This window comes from Anolis sagrei, chromosome 3 (genome assembly GCF_037176765.1).
Source record: "Anolis sagrei isolate rAnoSag1 chromosome 3, rAnoSag1.mat, whole genome shotgun sequence".
NCBI classification, from domain to species: Eukaryota; Metazoa; Chordata; class Lepidosauria; order Squamata; family Dactyloidae; genus Anolis; species Anolis sagrei.
The window spans coordinates 26,269,500-26,291,759 of record NC_090023.1 but is presented as its reverse complement, the minus strand read 5'-3'; the positions used below and the strand labels follow the sequence as shown (position 1 = coordinate 26,291,759).

Genomic DNA, 22,260 nt, shown 5'->3' with positions numbered 1-22,260 from the left:
AGTGATAAGAACAACACACATATTCTGCGAAGTGTCATTTTGAATAACATGAAATATAAAAGACATATAATCCACAAAATGATTTTCTTTTATCAAAAAAATCAGTGTCAGATAAATGTTTGGCTCTCCAGGTGATACTGGACTGCAGTTATCTTCATAAGTATGGTGGAGGATGATAGGAATATGTAAAGCACAACACATCCCGTATTTCTGTTCGAATGAACTTTCATGTAATTATATCAGAGTAGAGCTATGTTAGCAAACTTAGAACATTTCAAGTTCTTCTGCAACAGTTTTAAAGACCTTCATATGCTAGCCCAAGATTTTCAAGCTGGTGGTCTTTGAAATTTTGGCTACAACTCTGAGCAGCACTATCCAATATGGCCAATAATAAAGGAATATAGAAGTTATGGTCCAAAATATTTGGAGGGTATTACGCTGCATACCTCTAGCCTAGAATCCCATCTCCAAGAAAATGTTTGCAATATTAGCCCCCTTGTCAATTAAGTGGATCTAAGAATGAGTTAGGAATAAGGGGGGGGGGGGGGGAGAGACAAACCTGTACATCATTTAAAAAGAGATAAAACTGCACATCATTGTAAGTAAAACAGAATTTAAAAAACAAAATATGGAATACTTTCGACCCCAAACATTTTTGATAATGGAGTGTCAATCTGTATTTTAGAAGTGACACAGAAAAGCATCACAGATCCTTCTACTTGAGCACGCAAGTAGTTTGAATGCATGTCAGAGCATCTTTACCATAAGTAAAGTTAAAGATTTTCCAAGACATTAAGTCTAGTCGTTTCTGACTTTGGGGGATGGTGCTCATCTCTATTTCTAAGCTGAAGAGCCAGCATTTTCCACAGACACCTCCAAAGTCATGTGGCTGGCATGACTGCATGGAGCACCGCTACCTTCTCGCAGAAGCGGTACCTACTGATCTACTCACATTTGCATGTTTTCAAACTGCTAGGTTGGCAGAAGCTGGGGCTAACAGCAGGAGCTCACCCCACTCCACGGATTCAAACCACCAACCTTTACCATGCTATGTATGAAATGCAAGATTGACTCTTAAATGAGGCTTCTGCCAAAAGTAGTTCACAAACGAAGAATTTTGTTTACAGTTGTTTGGCAGAAGGTTTCATACCTATTCTCCACCATGGCACTGCGCAGAATTATCATCTTCCCCTAATTTATATAAGAACATATTTAGAAAATATATCACAAAAATATAACAATAAGATTGTTTATTTTTATTGTGCAAATTGTATGTTCTATTTATTATGCAGCAAATATCAAAGAATTCTTACACATCCATGAGAATACGGTATACCTTCAAACCCTATAGTCATCGGTGGAAGATCAAAAATCTCAATATTATTTTTTAACTTACCTCAAGCGAAAAGCTACTAAGAAGTTTTTCTGACATCACCATGAGATCATGCTCTAAGGCCTGCCGATGTTTCTGGCTGACAATCATTCTGGAACAGGAGGGTTTGCTTTCCAATTTCTCATCTGTCATGTTTGTAAAGATATCAATTTCATCACAAATTGTTTGCGTGTAAAATGCTTCAGGTTCTGAAAGACTGACTTCTTTTTCTTGGGTGTGTTGTAAACTAAATAAAACAAATAAAATACTTAGTAAAAACTCTATTATCTTGCAATTTCCTACTGACTTTAATAATGATTTTGACAGTGTTGCTAGAAATTTTACAGATTAAAAAAGGCAGAAAAGCTAATTTTATTATAGGCTTATCATTGCTTTGTATAAAGTATTTTTTCTGGTCATTCTGGTGAACTCTGGAAAATTTACAATATGTTTTAATCTTTACTACAAAGAAGGAAAAATTACAACTTTAAAATTACATATTATGCCATTATTTTTATTTAGAAAAACTTAGTTAAGGATTTAAGGTCTATTCCGCCTTGCAAAATTTTCCTTGGAAACTGTGCAGCCAGCATATACTCAAATTCAGAAATGTGAGTCCTTTGTCAGCAGGTTTGCTTTAGTCTTAAGCTTCTTTCTCCTCCTCCAATGAGCACTAGAGGGCAAGATGAGAAGCAAAATTTGAGTATTTTTTTATCCAAAATGCTTACGATCAGAAGTGTGTTGGATTTTATTTCCAGCTTTTGAAATATTTACATATACAGGCAGTATATATCATCTTTGGATAGCATAGGGAAGGGTTCTCACCCCTGTAGTGCTTGTTTTGCTATCTGTGCCCCTGTTCAAAACATTTCACTTTACTTTCTATCCCTGTGATAATTGGATTTTGAAAAATTTGGCTTGTTGTGGAAACAAAGATTAGTGATAAAGCTTCAGTGGAGACTCCTTTTCCCCATGACAACTGTTTCAGGAGTTATTTTTTCTTCTGAAGGGTAGATTTCTCTCACTTCCTATGAGTCATTTGTTGGTCGCATGTTTGTAACTCGAGGACTGCATGTACATAATGCCATAAGTAGAGCATTTCTAATCCAGACAAGAGATACTCAAGCTCTATGTATTTCTGGATTTTTTTTCGTGTCAGGAGCGACTTGAGAAACTGCAAGTCGCTTCTGGTGTGAGAGAATTGGCCATCTGCAAGGACATTATGCGAGAGATGCCTGGATGTTTTTTGATGTTTTACCATCCTTGTGGGAGACTTCTCTCATGTTCCTGCACGGGGAGCCGGAGCTAACAGAGGGAGCTCATCCGCGCTCTCTCGAAATTCGAACTTGTGACTTGTTGGTCTTCAGTCTTGCCGGCACAAGGGTTTAACCCATTGCGCCACCGGTGGCTGGATATAATTGATTGTGTGACAAAAGGTAATTTGATAAAGGAAGATTAGAGATTTCAGGAAGTTCAGCAAGGCTGCAACTAAAGAATGGAAGAAACCAAGAGACACATGTAGATAAGGAATTAGGGAAAGTGTGTTGTCAGAGAGATATGGAACACAAGCACACACAAGTAGCATTTGAATGGGACCATTTCACGAAAAGACCTGTAAAATGATGGGAGGCATGGATTTATGCCAAATTATTATGTCTATATATACATATATGGATATTATACCCCCCCCCCCAAAGTCAAAACACAAAACACTTCTGGCCCCAAGTATTTCAGATAAGGGATATTCTAACTGTACTTGAAGTCTAAAATCACAAAGATTACTCTTCCCATGTAAATAAAAACCCTTTCTGTTTTGCTATCTCCTGCCTAGGCTGAATGTGTCATATGATGACCCTCAGCTCTAATGAGCCCACACAAATACACCCTATCTTCCATACCAAGCTACCTTGCGGATTTAAATAAGGGTAAAAAGGATGAGGTGGATTACAAAGAACACAAATGCAAGATTATCAGAAATCATCCTGAAAAGAGTTTTTTTAAAATCTTAGAGTATAATTACATGTGACAGGAAAATATTGGGATATGGACCTGGCTTACAAACCAGTTAAGGGCAAAGAAACAAACAGATGTGTTATCATTTTGTAAAATTTGATTACATATATATTTATTCATCATATCTGATAAGGAAAATCTTGGGTTTTGAGTATGCTTGAAAACTTCCACAATTTCACTTTAGTTCTCAGTATGCAGAACTATAGGGTAGTTGTGTGGATTTTAAAAAGATATGTTTTCATGATTTTTAAGTACTAACTCATTCCTCAAAGCTATATAAACAGAACTTGCTACTTCATCACACTAGAGAATGAATCTACTGCCTCCTGCAGAATTCTGGGGTTTGAAGTTTGGTGAGGCTGTTAAAGGCTCCTCCCTAAATTACAAATTGCAGAATTCTGCAGGAGGCAGCAACTGGATTTAAAGTGGATTCATTCTCTAGCATGATGAGGTCCTTGATGTGTTTTTGAAACTCTCAACAATAGCAATGAAAGTCAGATGCGTATACATAAATACATGTACTGATTTTGAAAACTTACCATTCAGAAGCACTGTGAAAAAAATTCATGGCCGATCTACTATTTTTCATAGTGAGGCTTACAAGGATTTTCTGCAGCTCTAGTTTGGGAAAATCACTGTAAAAATGTAAAGCAAAAATTAGAGCAGATAATGTCTGTTTATCTCCAGCCTGAGATATTGACTTTAAAAATATTACAATTTTCAAAAATATATCATTTTAGAAGTTGCAATTTAGAGTGAACACTCAGACTGGTCTCACCCTCTGTATATAGTACTCCCAGTCTGTAAAAAAATCTGACTATTCCTGGATGAGTAGAAACACAATTGGTGTATCAACTGGGTTGTTGTAGGTTTTTTCGGGCTGTATGGCCATGGTCTAGAGGCATTCTCTCCTGACGTTTCGCCTGCATCTATGGCAAGCATCCTCAGAAGTAGTGAGGTCTGTTGGAACTAGGAAAAAGGGTTTATATATCTGTGGAATGACCAGGGTGAGACAAAGGACTCTTGTCTGCTGGAGCTAGGTGTGAATATTTCAACTGACCACCTTGATTAGCATACAATGGGCTGATTGTACCTGGAGCAAACTTTTGTTGAGAGGTATTTAGATGTCCTTGTTTGTTTCCTCTCTGTTGTTGTGCTGTTGCAATTTTAGTGTTTTTTAATACTGGTAGCCAGATTTTGTTCATTTTCATGGTTTCCTCCTTTCTGTTGAAATTGTCCACATGCTTGTGGATTTCAATGGCTTCTCTGTGTAGTCTGACATGGTGGTTGTGAGAGTGGCCCAGCATTTCTGTGTTCTCAAATAATATGCTGTGTCCAGGTTGGTTCATCAGGTGCTCTGCTATGGCTTATTTCTCTGGTTGAAGTAGTCTGCAGTGCCTTTCATGTTCCTTGATTCGTGTTTGGGCGCTGTACATGTATTTAGTTCTTTGGCTTGATCCTTGTTAAAGCTCTGGGCAAGTAACAGTGCATTAATTACTTCAAATCATTCCTGAAAATGTTAGAGATGCATGATTTCTATGGGGGAAAGAACTCTGTAGGAATGCATTAAATTCCCACTGCCTCCCAAGCAAAACAGGGACCTCACTACCTCTGAGGATGCTTGCCATAGATGCAGGCGAAACGTCAGGAGAAATGCCTCTAGAACATGGCCCTATATCCCGAAAAAACCCACAAGAACCTAGTGATTCCAGCCATGAAAGCCTTCGACAATACATTAAAGCAGGGAAAATAGCACATTCCTACATGTCTCCTCTATAGTCAAGAATGAAAATGAATGATAATTAACTAACACCTCTAATTAACTCTATCTGCAAGGAGAATTCACAAAGAATGTTTTCCCTCTGCGCTACTTCTGCAGCAACGGGAATTAACCATTTCTGGATGTCTCCTTCTCAATAAGCAAGGATAAACCTCACAGTAAGCGATCAACACTTTATGTTCCTAAAAAATGTTTTATGTACTAAAAAATGTTTCTTATTCAAGTTGTTACCTGCATAGAATAGGAGGCAACTCCATAGTATCCTCTGTATCTTCCTCCACATGGCAGAACAGAAGCCACTTCATAATTTCTTCTTTTAATGTAAGAGCCGTACTTCCTTCCCAATTATTCTGTACTGTCCCACTTTTCCAAATTTCTGGCACTTCTGAAGTTTTAAGTGCTATTGTCAAGAACTGTGCTGCAGAACTAAAAAACACAATTTGCAATAAAAATGCAGTAAATAAATAAATAAATCTGTATAAGTTTACCATTTGCATCTGTAGCTAGAGGCCTAAAATGTCTAATCATGAGAAACTTGAGAGATAAAGGACATGTTGTCCTCTCTCACACCAGTTCCCTGCATTTATCTTTAAATGGCACAAATATTGTAAAGGGATGCATCTGAGTTAACCTAGCTGTACTCCAGATGTATTGGACTTCACTCCGACTGGGATTCCTGGGAGCTAAATTCAAAAGCTGAATAGAAATCAATAAAAGCAGCTAAAGCAGCAACAAAAGCACTTAACACACACACACACATATATATTTACAAAAAGTAAATGCAAAATTTTGGAGTTTGATGCAATATGTATGCAAATGATGTCCAACTCTATCATTCCTTTCCACCTACTGCTAAGGAGGCTTCTCCTGAAGACACAGGTTCACAGCCTGGGAGTGACCCTGGATTCATCACTGAGCCTGGAACCCTAGGTTTTAATTTTTTTCAAAATTGAAATTTCTGCGCCAGTTGCACCCGTACTTTGGGAAGTCAGACTTGGCCACAGTTGTCCATGTTCTTGTTACATCAAGAATAGACTAATGCAACACACTCTACATGGGGTTGCCTTTGAAGTATGTTCGGAAGCTTCAAGTAGCGCAATGAGTGGCAGCCAGATTTCTCACTGGAGCAGGGTGCAGGAAGCACACAACCCCTGTGCTGTGCCAGCTCCACTGGCTGCCAGTCTGCTTCCGAGCACAATTCAAAGTGCTGGCTTTAGCCTATAAAGCCCTAAATGGCTCCAGCCCAGCTTACCTGTCCAAATGTATCTCCCTCTATGAACCATCTCAGAGGTTAAGAATGTTGGGGGAGGCTATGCTCTCAACCCCACCTCCTTCGCAGACATGACTAGTTGGGATGAGAGACAGGGCCTTCTCAGTGGTGTCCCCTCAGTTATGGAACTCCATCCCAGTGAAATTAGATTAGCTACCTCCCTCCTTTCCTTCAGAAGGAAAGTGAATACATGATTGTGGGACCAAGCCTTTGGACAAGCAATTGGCAATGCAATAAGTGATCTGCAAAATAAGTGACTATAAAATAGTGGAATTTATGGAACAGCTCCTGGAATATGCCTTTGGATTGCGTGGTTTTTAATGTAACTGTTTTTAAGATTATGTGTTTTAACAATTGATTTCAATGTATATGTTTTGTTTTATGTCTGTAAAAGTGTCATCAAATTGTGCCTTTTTTGTAAGCCACCCTGAGTCACCTGCGGGGTTGAGAAGGACGGGATATAAATGCAGTAAATGAAAATCATAGCGCAGTAAGAATTGATAAACTCATGTTCTGAATATATTAACTGAATCTGTATTCAGTTGTAGAATATAAAACAATTCTATCAATCCAATAGAAATAGTTATCAATTTTTAAAGGTTTGAATTACCTTGAAGGCTTGCATGAAGATCCTGAAAATATCTTCCAAATGTCTCTGTCCATTGTTATTGTGTTTTCTTGAATCATGACTCCAAGTAATCCAAAACTTTCTACTTCAATTTGCTGAAGACTTAGGCTACGAACCACAAGAGACCAAATTTTTGACCATGTTCTCTGCAGCTCTAACCTATGACTGCTTTTTAGATCTATTTTTTGGGCTTGACAAAGTGCAACCTCTTTGAGACATCTCAAGACATAAAGTGTCCTTTCCCCTCGACGCTGCTGAGGCAGTAGCTGGTAAAGTATGTTGAGTAGGAGAAGCAACTCATGCTGAGGAAAGCTTGTAGGATACTTCGATAATAACCTGGTTGTAATCTGCAGCCTTGAAAAGAAAACATAAACAGATCACATAAAGTCTGTGGCAACTGGTACAATTCAGTAGAATGGAAGATGTTTCATTTTCTTTTTACCAGGGAACAACATCACAGTCCTTCTGTGATTTTTGCAGATTGTCACGAATCACTTCCCAACCCAATTCAATTCTCCTTCGTTTGGATGGCCCTTCTCCATCTCCATTCTCTCTCTGTGTAACAGCATACAACTGACTTATCTCCAAAACATTGGTGCCTTCTGTAAAGAGCTTAAAAAATAAACAAGAAATCAGATTGCATTGGCACAGAATTTTATGACAAAATATTTTAACACAATATTGTTCATTTCTGGTTAAAACTACTAAGCCAAGGAAACAGAGCTGGAACCATACGCTCAAGTCTCCTACTCCCATGACAGTGCTGGTTCCATTCCTGAATCCTGAAGCTCATTATTAGTCGGAACTCAATGTTTCCAAGGTTTATTTTTGTGGGTTCAGATAATCACACAAGGTCTCAGAGATTCCAAGAATGAATGCCTCCCTAGTTATCTTAAAGTTGTCCAGTGCAATTCTAAGGTAAACTTAGGGCAGTCATGCTGGGATAACTAGAAATGTCTAGTAAAGTATTCTTTCAGGTAAAAAAAAGTTTTTAAATCATGGTTTTTCCAATTTTGTCAGGCTCTGCACTATCAACCCCAACTAACGTGCAGGGCTAACTGTATTCCCAATGAGTAAGCCACTAGTAAAGATAAAGGTTTTCCCTTGGCATTAAGTCTACTCGAGTCCGACTCTGGGGGTTGGTGCTCATCTCCATTCCTAAGCCGAAGAGCCGGCGTTGTCCACAGACACCTCCAAGGTCATGTGGCCAGCATGACTGCATGGAGCACCGTTACCTTCCCACCGGAGTGGTAGCTATTGATCTACTCACATTTGCATGTTTTCAAACTGCTAGGTTGGCAGGAGCTGGGACTAAAAGCGGGAGCTCACCCTGCTCCCCAGATTTGAACCACCAACCTTTCTGTTAGCAAGTTCAACAGCTCAGCGGTTTAACCCACTGCGCCACCGGGGGCTCCAAGCCACTAAAGCAGTGTAATTTATTACACTGATTTATCATTCAGTAGTTAATACTATGAGGCTACTCCAGGGCCGTAGCCAGAAAAAAATTTCGGGGAGAGTTGAAAGTTGAGAGTTAGGGTCACGCTGAAGAGCACAGCAGGGGGCAGAGCAGCCTTCAATAACCTGCAGCTCCACCCCTGTCAACCACCTCCACCAAGTCTGGCCTCCTTAATGAGAGCATTCAACACACACATGCCCAACTTGGTTGCTTCACTACATCGGCTATTGCTGCAAGTAATGACAGTGTGAATAAATTGTCAATATTTGCTTGAGATAGTGCTTGCAGTTCTGGAGGGACTCTTAATTTTTTGCGTCTCACAGACTTAGCATGGGGATTTGGTTAACCAGTTAAAATTCATGAGTAACCCAGGTTTTTTTTTAACCTGAAAAATTTCGGGGGGGGGGGGGGTTGAAACCCTAACCCCCCCCCCCCCCAACTACAGGCCTGGGCTACTCTAACTGGAACTAGTTTACACAATTTCTTCCTAAGCGTGCACCTGCACACGTGTACCAAGGAGGCAGGGCAGAAACAAAGGACAATGTTAGGTTCTATGAGGTCCTTTCAGCACTGCATCCATATCAGGAAAGACATCACGTTTACAATGAGAATGCTGCAATTTACCTGATGACAAATATCAGCAAATAATTCAACAAGGTTTTCTTTCACAGCAACACTGCGCGAACCTGCAGAATATTTTCCTCTGTTGCTATAGTCCGTCACTTCATTAGCTAACAGATCATAGAGGTTATATAAAATCCTTCGCCATGCCACCGATTTACAGGCTCCTGGGCACACAAGAATAAGACAAATAAGTTTTGTGTGAATTATTATAGGTTGCTCCTACAAAAACACAACCTGTTTAAGTGTACATCTTCAGTATATTTATGTTCAATGCATTAATGTAAAACTAATACTTCAAACAAATATTAGAAAATGGGGGGGGGGATAACTTTAAAAAGTAATTTTAATCTTGACTGATCTTAAATATAGGCAGCTCCTGAGTTACAAAAATTCAACTTACAAACTGCTCATAGTTAAGAAAGGGGTAAAACAACAAGAGAAATCTGCCCCTCGGAGGGGGAATTCACTCCTGAAAGAGTTATCATAGGGAAAAGGTGTCTCCACTAATCCTTGTTCCCACAACAAACCAATTATTTTCACTTAAAACGCACCTGTTCCAACTTACAAATAAATTCAACTTGAATGAGTTGTTTATTGTACTAGCCGTAGGGCATGACACCAAATAATATACAACTTTTAAAGGTACAGTATACGCTTTCTAATAGAAACATTAAAATTTATTATCTAAACTAGCTCTTTCAAATAACAGTAGCAGTGACAATCGCCATAGGACTGATGACAATAACAAAATCTGATTTGTATTATCCTAAGCTGTGCTCATTTCCATTTCTAGCCTCTGCTGTGGACTTTGCCTATTTAGCTCAGATTTTTTGGGCTGCAACTACAAATGTGGCAACCTTTAATGTTATATTTTTGGAACAATCTGCTAACAGGCCAGAGATAACTGCTGACTGTTGCCATGCTGCTTTTTCTTCCAGAAAGGCTCCCAGGAGATTGTTTCTGGGGTCATTATACAAAGGGCAATATAACAGATAGAGGGCAATATAACAGATACCTCTGAGGATGCTTGCCATAGATGTAGGAAAAACGTCAGGAGAGAATGCCTCTAGAACATGGCCATATAGCCTGAAAAAACCTACAACAACCTAGTGATTCCGGCCATGAAAGCCTTCGACAATACAATAACCTATCTTGTTCTTAACTTGGGGACTGGCTGTATACAGAACACAAGTATTCAGTAGATACCTTCTTCTTGACTTTTAGCTCTATTCGGATGATGAACATGAAGTTGAAGTTGAAGTTGAACGAATCGAATTATTTGCTCCTTCAGGGAATTGTTTGGTTTATGCTGCGCCCATAAACAAAGAACAGTAGGTAGAATTTCCTCTCCCAGCTTACAAACTCGCAAACGGTAATTCACAGCAAACACACCAAAAAATACATTCATGGTGGCAAAAATATATTCAAGGGCCACAGGGTTTCTTTCTTGTCTGAAATATAGGTAAGACATGCTTCATTAGATATTTGAAGTGTACCATTCACCAGGACAGACTGTGAAGATCCAAGTTACTCTATTTTTTATTTTTTATTGTTTTATTTATTATTATTTTATTTGCAGTATTTTATTTGCAGTATTTGTATACCGTCCTTCTCAATTCCGAAGGGACTCAGGGCGGTTCAGAGTGTTGGCAACAATTCAATGCAATTGGTAAAAAACAGTATAAAACAGGGATCCTCAAACTAAGGCCCGGGGGCCAAATACGGCCCTCCAAGGTCATTTACCTGGCCCTCGCTCAGGCTAAACCTAAGTCTGAAATGACTTGAAAGCACACAACAACAACAACAACAATCCTATCTAATCAGCCAAAAGTAGACCCAAACTTCCCTTTGAAATACTATTAAGTTTATATTTGCTAAAATTGTTCTTCATGTTAATTCTTGTATTGTTTTTAAGTGTTTTTTGGCACTACAAATAAGATCTGTGCAGTGTGCATAGGAATTCATACATGTTTTTTTCAAATTATAATCCGGCCCTCCAACAGTTTGAGGGACTGTGACCTGGCCCTCTGTTTAAAAAGTTTGAGGACCCCTGGTATAAAACATCAAAATTGACCCTCCCCTGATAAAACATTAAACATTATTAAACACAACACATACAATAACATCTACTTCATCCAAATACTGCCTATTCTCCGAGACTGTCCAGAAACAATGCATGGACATTTGTATGGAATCCTTACATACAGCTGTTATGTCAACTGAGTGTCTAACAGACTCTATCCATCCTAAGAATAATATTCAAAGTGAGCTGTTATCAATATTCTCGCCTACCCCCCCCCCCCCCCTTTGAGCTTTTGGGTCTTTTCGCCCTCTTAGCTTTATCCATCCTTCTTTTCTTTAGTATTTGTACTTAGTGTTATTTAACCAGACTTTAATGAATCAAACAATTACACTATTTCAAATATCTAAAACAGATCAAATATGCACTTCAACATTAAACTATTTTAAATGATGTGCTGCAAATATAAATAAGTTACATCAAAAGTAGATAAATAATATTTACCTTGCATATTGCATAGCTTTTGAAAAGAAGTTAAAAATATTAGAATTTAGCCCATCAGTTTGGAAGCACAATCCTTTGGTGAGTGTGTAAATGATCCTAGCCACCAAAACCTTGTTTATGTCTCTGGAAGAGCTGAGGAACAATCTGAAGTACAGGTTTTGGAGATCTAGAACAATAAATACAGTTCTAATTATTTTACAAAGAAACATTGTGTACGTATGTTAGGTAATAACCACTGAATATTCAATAATGCAGTTCACTTACAGAAACTGCAGTTGCAGTTGGTCCCTTTTATTTACTTGTTAACTCTACCCAATACTATATTTATTTAATCAGATGGAAGTCCCATTCAGTTTCAGTAGACTCGCTTGTAAATAAGTGTCTACAGGGCTGCAATAAGCCTGATCAATGATTTTGCCATTTTATGTTCTGCACAGTGAGTTCAAACTGATTTGTCTGTATACCCAACAGAATTGAAGCCTATTATGGGAGTGAAACCAAGCCAACCAAAGTAAAGATAAGATGTTCTCTTAGGGAAAAAAAGAAAGAAAAGAAAAATCTATGCCTCAGAAAGAAGCAGTTTTCAAATAAGATCATATAGATGTCTCAAATTCCATTGTTTTGGGACCCACTAAACACACTGGAGAAGAGATGTGTAAACCAGTACGATTCTAAGAAGCTGCCTGTAATCAGTGCTGCCCAGTCAACCATCACCTGCTAGTCTGTGGATTGTGCAAGGAAGACAGAAACAGTTGCAGACAAGGGACATAAATGTAATACTTGTACTTGGCACATTAGAAAGAAAAACTACCAGTCCCCCACCAACGTAAATAAACTGATTTCACTTTGAGGTTGGTCTGCCCACTTATTTATTTATATTTTATTTATTATTTAAACTTATATGCCGCCACTCCCCTGGGGCTCGGAGCGGCTTACAAGGATAGCTAAAATCTAACAAAGTTTAAGAGCAATTTAAAACAATTTAAAAACAACAATATCAAACATTAAAAGCCTGTCGGAACAGGTATGTCTTACATGCCCTGCGGAAAGCTGGTAAGTCCCGCAGGGCACGAACTTCAGGTGGCAGAGCATTCCAGACTGATGGCGCCACTGCTGTGAAGGCTCTGCGTCTGGTTGCCGTTAGACGCAGGGTCTTGACACTGGGGACTTCCAATAGATCTTGGTCCTCAGAACGGAGGGATCTCTGGGATTGGTAGGGGGTGAGACGATCCCTCAGATACATTGGCCCCAGACCATGCAAGGCCTTAAAGGTGAGTACCATCACTTTGAAAGTGATCCGGTGCTCAATTGGTAACCAATGCAGCTGTAGTAAGATTGGTGTTATGTGGCATCTCATCGGAATTCCCGCAAGACTTAGACAGTTAAGACAAAGCTGTTGGTTGACTGCAACCCCCAGACTGTTTGAAAACATTTTATTTGCAATGGAATCACATACAACAGGAAAATGATACACTGAAACTGTGGTTATGAAAAATTAATACAATGTATGGAAATATGTTGCAAATTAAACAGAAAAGTATCTGAACTGTATTTTGTAAGAACCCAAATGCCTCAAATGTAAAGCAATGTATCTGAAATTATATTGAATACTGAAACTGAAATGTGAGATATATTAGGCTCATGTATTATAAATATGATATAGGTTGGTCTTCCTTACCACTGTCATGTACTATAAGTACCATATTCACAAGTTACAAGTGGCATATGCCTTATAAGTTATTCCAGGCTTGCTGTTATTCTACCCAATGTCTAAGAAAGCAATATGTCTAGACTTTGTGAAATCTGTGATAAGAGACTTAAGCCTAGACTCTGAAATGTGATAAGAGAATGTGCCTAGACTAACTATGCTGATATATGTGATATGATGCTAGGAATGTATAACTGTATAAACTACATCTTATGTATAACTGTATAAACTAGTGGATCCATGGTGGCGCAGTGGGTTAAACCCTCATGCTGCTGAACTGCCGACCTGATGGTTTACAGTTTGAATCCGGGAGACAGGATGAGCTCCCATTTGTCAGCTCCAGCTCCTGCCAACATAGCAGTTTGAAAACATACTTTGGCGGGAAAAGGCAAAGAGCCGCTCCAAGCAATCTTGCCACCCACACGACCAGGAGGTGACAATGCATGCTCCTCGGCTTGAAAATGGAGAAACAAGCACCTCCCCAGAGCCTGAGATGAGCACTGCCTCCAGAAGCCAGAAATGAAAGTAGAAGCCTCTGCCTTTGTTTGTGTTTCTGTGTCTCATTGTATATTATTGTAAAAATATTGAATGTTTGCCTATGTATGTAAATGCTGTAATCCGCTCTGAGTCCCCTAGGGGAGAAGGGTGAAACATAAATAAAGTGTATATTATTATTATTTTACTTGATATAAAAACATTATAAAGCTGAATGTTTATTCTGCTGCTAAACAGGTTTTCTGAGGTCCAAAGCATAAAAGAGATTCCTAAGAGCAATGATAGTATTGATCTGTCTAGCTAGCACATAAAATTTTTGATTACAACATTGGGAGCTCAGTAGGTCAAAAGGGGGAATTTTAATTACAGTAGATAAAAACTATAGATACAGACTAAGCTTAAGGTGTAGAACCTCCAATCTCTCAACAAAGAGACAAAGATAGGAAAACTATGCTAGGTTCATTATACATTCATTAGCAGGTCCTCAATCTAACTCAGTCACGTGCCTGAGTTCAGTGGAGATTATTCCCAAGGAAGGACTCATAGGTTTGCAGTCTTAATTGAATAAGAATAAAATCTACTGACCTGACCACTGTTGCGAAGATATTTCACACCAGTATTTCCTCACTGCAAGAATATTTTTTAGCAATATGCTACTACAGTCTGCTCCATAAATAGCATAACTTGATGTATCATTTACTGTGTTCGTGATATACATCAAAAGCTCCTGACACTTTAGCCTGGGTGCTCCTGTGCAAAAACAGAATAAAATCCAAGATAAAAGCTGTCGATCACTGCAGAGCAAAATTCTATGTACAGATGAAACATTTAAAGACATCAACATGGCTATAATTAATAATCTTAAAAAGGAATACATTTCTATGTGTTTACTAGCTGAATGGGAACAGAAATCACTTTCAAAGTTCTCTAACAATTCCAGATCAGTTCTTGTTATGTTTCACAATTGTACCATCTACATATTTATGGTTCTTTTTTTTGATAATTACTGTATTTGGATTTTAGTTCTTCTTCTGACTATCTTGCTATAATAATAATCACCATCACCATCACCATCATCTTTATTTATACCCCGTCACCATCTCCCCGGAGGGGACTCGGGGCAGCTAACATGAGGCCAATCCTCATATATACTTGTCATTCGTCCTGGTGATGCAGTGGGTTAAACCCTTGTGACAGCAGGACTGGACTGACATGTCATAGGTTTGAATCTAGGAAGAGTGCAGATGAGCTCCCTCTGTCAGCTCCAGCTCCCCGTGCGGGGACATGAGGAAGCCTCCCACAAGGATGGTAAAACATCAAAACATCTGGCCATCCCCTGGGCAACATCTTTGGAGACAGCCAATTCTTTCACACTAGAAATGACTTGCAGTTTCTCAAGTCATTCCTGACACATACACAAAATAAAATCATCCATACAGTTATTCCATCAACATATATACTAAGCCGTTGGATCGATGTAACATGCTTCAAGTATCTTCAAGTACGTCCCCTACAAGTTATGTCACCCCATTGCTGTAATGTTATCCTACTCCTATTAAGGAGAAATCGACAAGTTAATTGAGAAGGCCAGAGCCAACTCATTATCTATATCTAATAACCTGTCTTTCAAAGTGAGTCCAACTTTGAAAATGGAAGAACTTCATTGAAAACCATAATACAGGTGAAACACATCATTGCTGTTAGGATGGAGGCTAGCTACAGGCACACACTTTCTATAGACTTAGCATTCAAACATTTTTTGTGTTAGTTTCATTGGCCTGCAAGACCCATCTGTTACCCTTTCAACATGTTTTTGTAATTAGATAATAAATGTAAATACTACATCAACTACCCAAACATCAGTTCACATAAGAATAACTTTGCATCCCAGAGCTTCATACTCCAAGGTTCTCCTCCTTTATCTTCTTGGTACTAATAAGCACCAGTAACTATTATATACAGGTGCCTACTCTAATTCACATGAATGTGTGATAAATTATACACAGCATACTGAAATAGTTTCTAATAATTACATTCAAGGCATAAAATATAATGCTGTTAAGGTTTAGCAATCAAAGGCAGCACATGTTTTATATATGGCAGATTCTAGGCATAGGAGCCTGACACTATCAAGCAAATTACAAGGTAGAACATACACATTCAACATGCAGGAAAATCCCAAACTAGATTCCTACACACTTTGATGCAAAACTCATATGGATTTCACAATTCAAACCTAACTAACTTCAAAAATAGTGTTCCAGGAAGAAAAAACATTATAATGGAATAAGCCTACAAAATATCAAAAGGCAAGGGAATCAATGTGGTTTTTTTTAAACTTTCAGTCTCTATAAAACAAAATTATTTCTAAAATGTACACAATAAGTAGTTTCGGGCACACAGAAATACAAACCACGCTTGCAATATTTTACGAGGACACTTTTTATACGTTTGAATTTCTAAGCTGAATCTCAGCAAAAATAATTATATTCCTGTCCGTGTTTACATAAAACCACTCACTTTTATTGGCACATCTGATGAAATATTTGACCAAACAGCTGGTTTCCTGCATCTTTTTCTGTCTTGTTGCTTGTGTTGATGAAGACACATTTGGCTTTGCATGCCTGGCACTTTCGGTTTCTTTCTGAACATACTTCTGCAAAAATCTTGAAAAAAATACTTTGATGAGCAACAACAACATTTTCTTTTCTCTGTAAATCAAGTTTTTGCGCATTACTACCAAATTCTTCTTGTTCACAATTCTGTAATGTCCTACCAGCTTATAATTCAAACAAATACAATTGCCCTGGGTCAATCTGCACCAATTCACACATGTTCCCACTCTCAAGACAGTATGGAGGAGAAACACAGCACAGTTGCTGTGTTCTGATACGAGGACAAAAGGGAAAAGGGAATTGGGCACCTGTAAGAAACAATAAGAGCAATAACAGCTGGTGGATGGAACAAGTGGTGGTCAAGCAGCCTCTGAACATAAACAAGCAAGAGTAACATAAAGAGTTTTTCCTTCTTGAGACTGCAATCCCAGAAATCAAATGCCACAACTGCTAAGAGACCAAACCAGAAAGTCCTATAGTCAAATTTAATCTCTTCTCCATTATACAAAATACACATAATAACTATGTAATAATATCAACCAACTCACATTTTGGTGCCTCAAATGTTAGCCCTGTTTCTGTATACATAGACCTGCTGATTCCAAACATGGAGCCAGTTTCCCCTTATCTCTAGTTATTGAAATACAGAACATATGCCATGTAACAGTTGCCATCTGCCCACCCATAGAATACCATGACAACCAGTTGATGTGGTCTACCCAATGCAATTTTCTGAATCAGTGCCCCAAATAACCCCAGGAACAGGCCTAAAAACCAAGATACCAAGAAAAAAATATTTGTTTGAACTGTGTAATTTCAACATGTAAATACTTTACAAGTCCCAATAACATGGCTTCTAGTTCAAAAATGGCAGAATTAATAACAGTTTTAGCAAAGTGACAACTACAATTATGTAATCGATAAATATAAGATAAAAACTCTAGGAGGATGAAGACTTATCCTGGCACCTGAAAGGCAACAGACTCACTCTATGGTCTTGGAAAGACCTTACCCATCATCCCAAGGTGTATCCATACAATATAATGAATGCAGTTTGACACCACTTTAACTACCATGGCACTATGCAATGGAATCCTGGGCTTTGAAGTTTTATGAGACACCAGTACTCTTTGGCAGAAAAAGCTAAAAACCTTGGAAAACTACAGTTGCCATGATTCTCTCTGCAAAACTAGTTCACGACCCATCTTCCTGAAACAAAATCTATTTTGAAGTTTTTCTCATTATTGAAATGGAACGTTTGAAACAATTCATACTTGCAATCTGACGGTTAACCAAGCATAACATATTACCTGAATACAGTATCCCAGTTAAGCTGCTTTCCATGTTTAGAATCAGAGTTCTGGTCCAACTGTTGAATTGTTTCAGAGTTACGGAGAAGACGTTTGAACTTTTCAATTTCCTTCTAAAATCGTAGTGAAGAAACAGAAAAGCATTACTATATTTTTTCCAATGAAAAGATTCTATTAATATTGCTATACGATGGAAGACCAAACGGTTCTAATCACCTTTCGTTCTGTGGCCTTGTCACTGTCAAGTTGACGGCAGCAAGTCAATAGGTCATGGAGTGCAAGATTCATGACTCACTCAAGTTGGGAGCATATTCACAGTCCAGACCTAAGAATGAAAGTATTCGTATTTTACAAAAGAACATAAGAATTAGATCATTTAGATCAGTCAGTCTCATCAGGTTGTGGTGGCACAATGGGTTAAACCCTTGTGCTGCTGAACCACTGACCTAAAGGTTGGCAGTTCGAATCTGCAGGATGGGAGCGAGCTCCTGATGTTAGTCCTAGTTCCTGCCAACCTAGCAGTTGGAAACATGTTAAGTGCAAATGTTAAGTACAAAACATGCAAATGGGAGTAGATCAATAGCTACTGCCGTGGCGTGAAGGCAAACAAATGCTCCAAGCAGTCATGCTGGCCAAATCAGCATGTATCTACGCAGGCTCCTCGGCTTGGAAATGGAAATTAACAGCTCCCTCAGAGCCGGAGTTGAGTACTGCCTCCAAAAGTCGGATATGAAAGGGGAAGCCTTTGCCTCATTGGATCAATTCATTGAATGTTTCCCTGTGTTTGTGTTTGCATATATGCTGTAATCCGCTCCGAGTCCCCTCGAGGAGAAAGGCAACATATAAATAAAGTTTTATTATTATTGTTGTTATTTATTTATTTATTTGCTTTATTTCTATACCGCGTTTCTCAACCTAAATTAGGTGACTCAATGCGGTTTACACAATATTAATTACCACAACAATAACAATTAAAACACAGCATACACAGTAGCAAACACACAACATTCATACCAATGCCTCGATCACAAACAAGATCCAGTCTCATATCCTTATGCCGTTCCTATGTTCAGTTTACCGTCATTCTGTGTTCAATTGCGCTGATTAGCCAAACGCTTGCTCAAAATTTGTTGTTTTTATTATTATTATTATTATTATTATTATTATTTTATATTACTATATAGAAATAATAACACTGCAATGTAATGGTGCTGGTGTAATACTAATAATGTTGTAATATATTGTATATTGTGTATACTACAACTTATGATATGGTACAATATATTCTATAATACTAACAGTATAATGTACTGGTAGTGTATCACATACATTGTGGTGTAATAATATAGTACAATATAATAATATAATATGATTTATTTATCGTATCAGGAGCGAAGCAAGCGCACAGTTGTGATGTATTTTAAAAAACACAAAATTTAAAAATTTGACATTATATGAAATGTCCTGGACACTTGGGAGTCCCTCTGGTGTTCCTATAAGGAGGTCCTCCATTGTGCATGTGGCAGGGCTCAGACTGAATTGTAATAGGATGCATTGTATAATATGATAATTGTATATTATATAAGACATTCAAATGTTTAAAAGCAATGCTTTTGGGTTTGAAAAGATTAGCCATTTACAAGAAATGTTGCCTGGGGGATGCCCAACTGTATTTACTCAGTCTTCGAGGAGTCTCTTTCCGTGTCATAAGTCTGCCCATGCAAAGCAGGTGAACATAGCATTGAACAAAACATGCAGAATAATCACAGGATGTCTTAAACCTACACCTGTGGATAAACTTTACAAGCTAGCTGGTATTGCCCACCCCCACCCCCATGTGCGACGGGAAGTTGCTGCTAAATGTGAGAGAAATAAGGTTGAACACTGTGAAAGCCACCCACTACATGGCTACCAGCCTCCTCCCAGTAGACTCAAATCAAGGAAAAGCTTTATGCGAACTACCACTCCTCTTGGCGTCCCCCCAGGAACAGCTAAACCAGGAAATCCCAACTGGATGGCCCCCCACGAGTGTCTTTCTCCAGGGGTAAACTAAGAATGGGCAACTTGGAAGTCCCTGAACAGACTCAGAAGTGGAGTAGGCAGATCAAAAGACAACCTGGCAAAATGGCACTACCTAAAAGAATCCCACACCTTGTGTGGCTGTGAAGCAGAACAGACAACTCCGCATCTGTATGCTTGTCCACTATGCCCTGCCTCATGTACAAAGGAAGAATTGTTGGAGGCTACAGACATTGCCATTGCTGTTGCCCATTTTTGGTCAAAAGGTATTTAGCCGCCTACACTCCTTCTATTTTTATCACTTTTTTATTAATTTATGCAATGCTTTTGATACAAAATAAATAAAATATAATGCACATAATATTACTAGTAATGTTATTACTTTTGATGCAGATTTGTTTTTGGGATGGGGGGGTGGTTATTTTTGTCTTTGTTCAGTTTCTCACGGCATTTAATGTTTGCCGATATCTGTTGTAATCCACCCTGAGTCCTCTTGGGGAGATAGGGCAGGATATACTGTATATACTCGAGTATAAGACTAGTTTTTCAGTCCTTTGTTTAGGCTGAAAAAGCTCCCCTGAATTTATACTCGAGTCAAAGTTATTTATTATTTTACTTTATTATTATTTATTTATTATATTACTTTATTATTATTATTACACTTATAGGTCAACTTTATTATTTTTATTATTATTACATTTATTATTTTACTCTATTATTATTGGAAGGATACGTAAACACGTGTACATTGAAGAAGGTTAGAATAATTTTTAAATCAGAGTTGGACAGTCTTATCTTACAGTTTTATGTAAATATTAATAAACATTCAACTTACTGATGCTTCAATTAATGTGATTTTATTAGTATCTATTTTCATTTTGAAACTGACCCATAGCTCCTGCATTTCCCATCCTCAGCTTATACCTCAGTTTTTGTGGTAAAGTCAGGTGCCTCAGCTTATATTCGGGTCGCCTTATACTCGAGTATATACGGTAAATAGTTCTTGTTGTTGTTATTATTATTATTATTACTATTATTTCTATTATTAGAAGTCAAGCAAGTGAGGGCCAATATGACAAGTGTTCTGTCGCCACTGGACCTGAAATGAAGTGCCTTTAAGAGAGGATGTATGGCTTGGATCCAGCGGGAAGCCAGGGGCCCCGAAAAGAAGCCTTTGGTAAATTTCCCTTATTAAACAGTCTTTATGAGGCTTGAGCTTAAATATAACAGTCTTTTATTGATGAACAAACAGGAATTGTAAAGTTTTCTAAACAGTCTCTTAGCTCTTGCAATCTTGTTCACAGGGAACAGGCACTATCTTCAAAAACCTTGTTCAAAGGAAAATTCCCCTTTCTAGCTCCTCCCAGGCTGCTGTGAACCTAAACCTGACTTATTTGAATATACTACCGGCTGAACTGCGTCTCAGAACCTAGCAGACGTAGCAACAGGCCTGTAGTCACTTAGCTGCTTTGATGGTTAGAGCTGTTATTCCCCCCGGAATTCTTCAGGGCTGTAAGGCTGTTTCCCTGGAACCTTTGGGAATCTTCAGAGGCTCTCAAGACTGTTCTCCCCCAGAAAGTCTTAAGGGACGAAGCCTTTGCACAGGAGGATGTCTGTATACACCCTCTGCATTGACTTCCTTTGCTGAGACTAACTGAAAGATGGCCCCTTCCCTCCAAAAAACCCAGAGAGGGGCAGGACCAGGGATCGTAACTATAATAGACTAGTGGCTTGCCCTATGATTGCAAACGTAACAGGAAGCCACCCTGCTGCAAAATCCCAAGCCTGGGATTGCAAACCAACATTTAATTCAAAGCAAATAAAATTGGAGCTCCTGGAACAGCTGTTCCAGAACAACAAGCATGAGGATGGATAGGCGGAGGAGGAAGAGATGGAGGAGGAAAACATTGTAGAATTGATGCAGAATTGCTATGCCTGGGTGCCATATCATCAATAGGAATCGTAGTGGTGATATGTTACTATGTTTTTAATTATGTTTCAGTTGGTAAACTTTGTTGTTGTCTCTGTGTTTGGCCCAGCAAATAAGCTGCCATGAGTCCCTTTTGGGGAGATGGTGACAGGGTATACAAAATAAAGATTTGCAAGGCCTCTGCTTGCAAGGCCTCACCAAACTATAAATCCCAGGATCCCACAGCCTTAATGCAGTTGGGACGCCCCATTTCATTCACTGCCATGGCTCAAAGGCTAGGCAATGGTGGGAGTTGGAGTCCAAATCACCTGGAAGGCCCAAGTTGGCCCATGCCTGGCAGTGAAGAAAGTGAGGCCAGGTTGCATTCCTTCTGACTGACCTGAGGCTTCTTTTCCCGGCTCCACATTCGACGTGAGGTGCGCGCGCAGCCTTCCGCCTGGGAGGGGCGTCAGAAGGGGAGCGAAGGGGGCGTGGCCTCTCCTTCTTTCCCGCGTTTCCCTCCTGGCTCCGCCCACA

General features: G+C 38.8%; 1 protein-coding gene across 2 annotated transcripts in view; it reads right to left on the bottom strand.

The window, feature by feature from the left end:
• The window catches only part of ATM (ATM serine/threonine kinase), a 91,635-nt gene extending 69,423 nt beyond the window's left edge, over positions 1-22,212 (bottom strand). Inside the window, exons 1-13 of one of the 2 annotated variants that reach the window (XM_067466553.1) lie at positions 22,124-22,212; positions 18,012-18,120; positions 17,796-17,908; positions 16,391-16,536; positions 14,456-14,620; positions 11,668-11,833; positions 10,350-10,594; positions 9,144-9,307; positions 7,506-7,675; positions 7,046-7,417; positions 5,397-5,591; positions 3,925-4,020; positions 1,397-1,619 (exon numbers count right to left, since the gene is read on the bottom strand). In XM_067466553.1, the coding sequence (XP_067322654.1) occupies positions 1,397-1,619; positions 3,925-4,020; positions 5,397-5,591; positions 7,046-7,417; positions 7,506-7,675; positions 9,144-9,307; positions 10,350-10,594; positions 11,668-11,833; positions 14,456-14,620; positions 16,391-16,536; positions 17,796-17,908; positions 18,012-18,083 (2,127 nt within the window). In that variant the 5' untranslated portion in view covers positions 18,084-18,120; positions 22,124-22,212. Of the gene's footprint in view, positions 1-1,396; positions 1,620-3,924; positions 4,021-5,396; positions 5,592-7,045; positions 7,418-7,505; positions 7,676-9,143; positions 9,308-10,349; positions 10,595-11,667; positions 11,834-14,455; positions 14,621-16,390; positions 16,537-17,795; positions 17,909-18,011; positions 18,121-22,052; positions 22,077-22,123 lie in introns of those variants that run through there. The other variant, XM_067466554.1, reaches the window with a different exon arrangement.
• Positions 22,213-22,260: the final 48 nt, after the last annotated feature.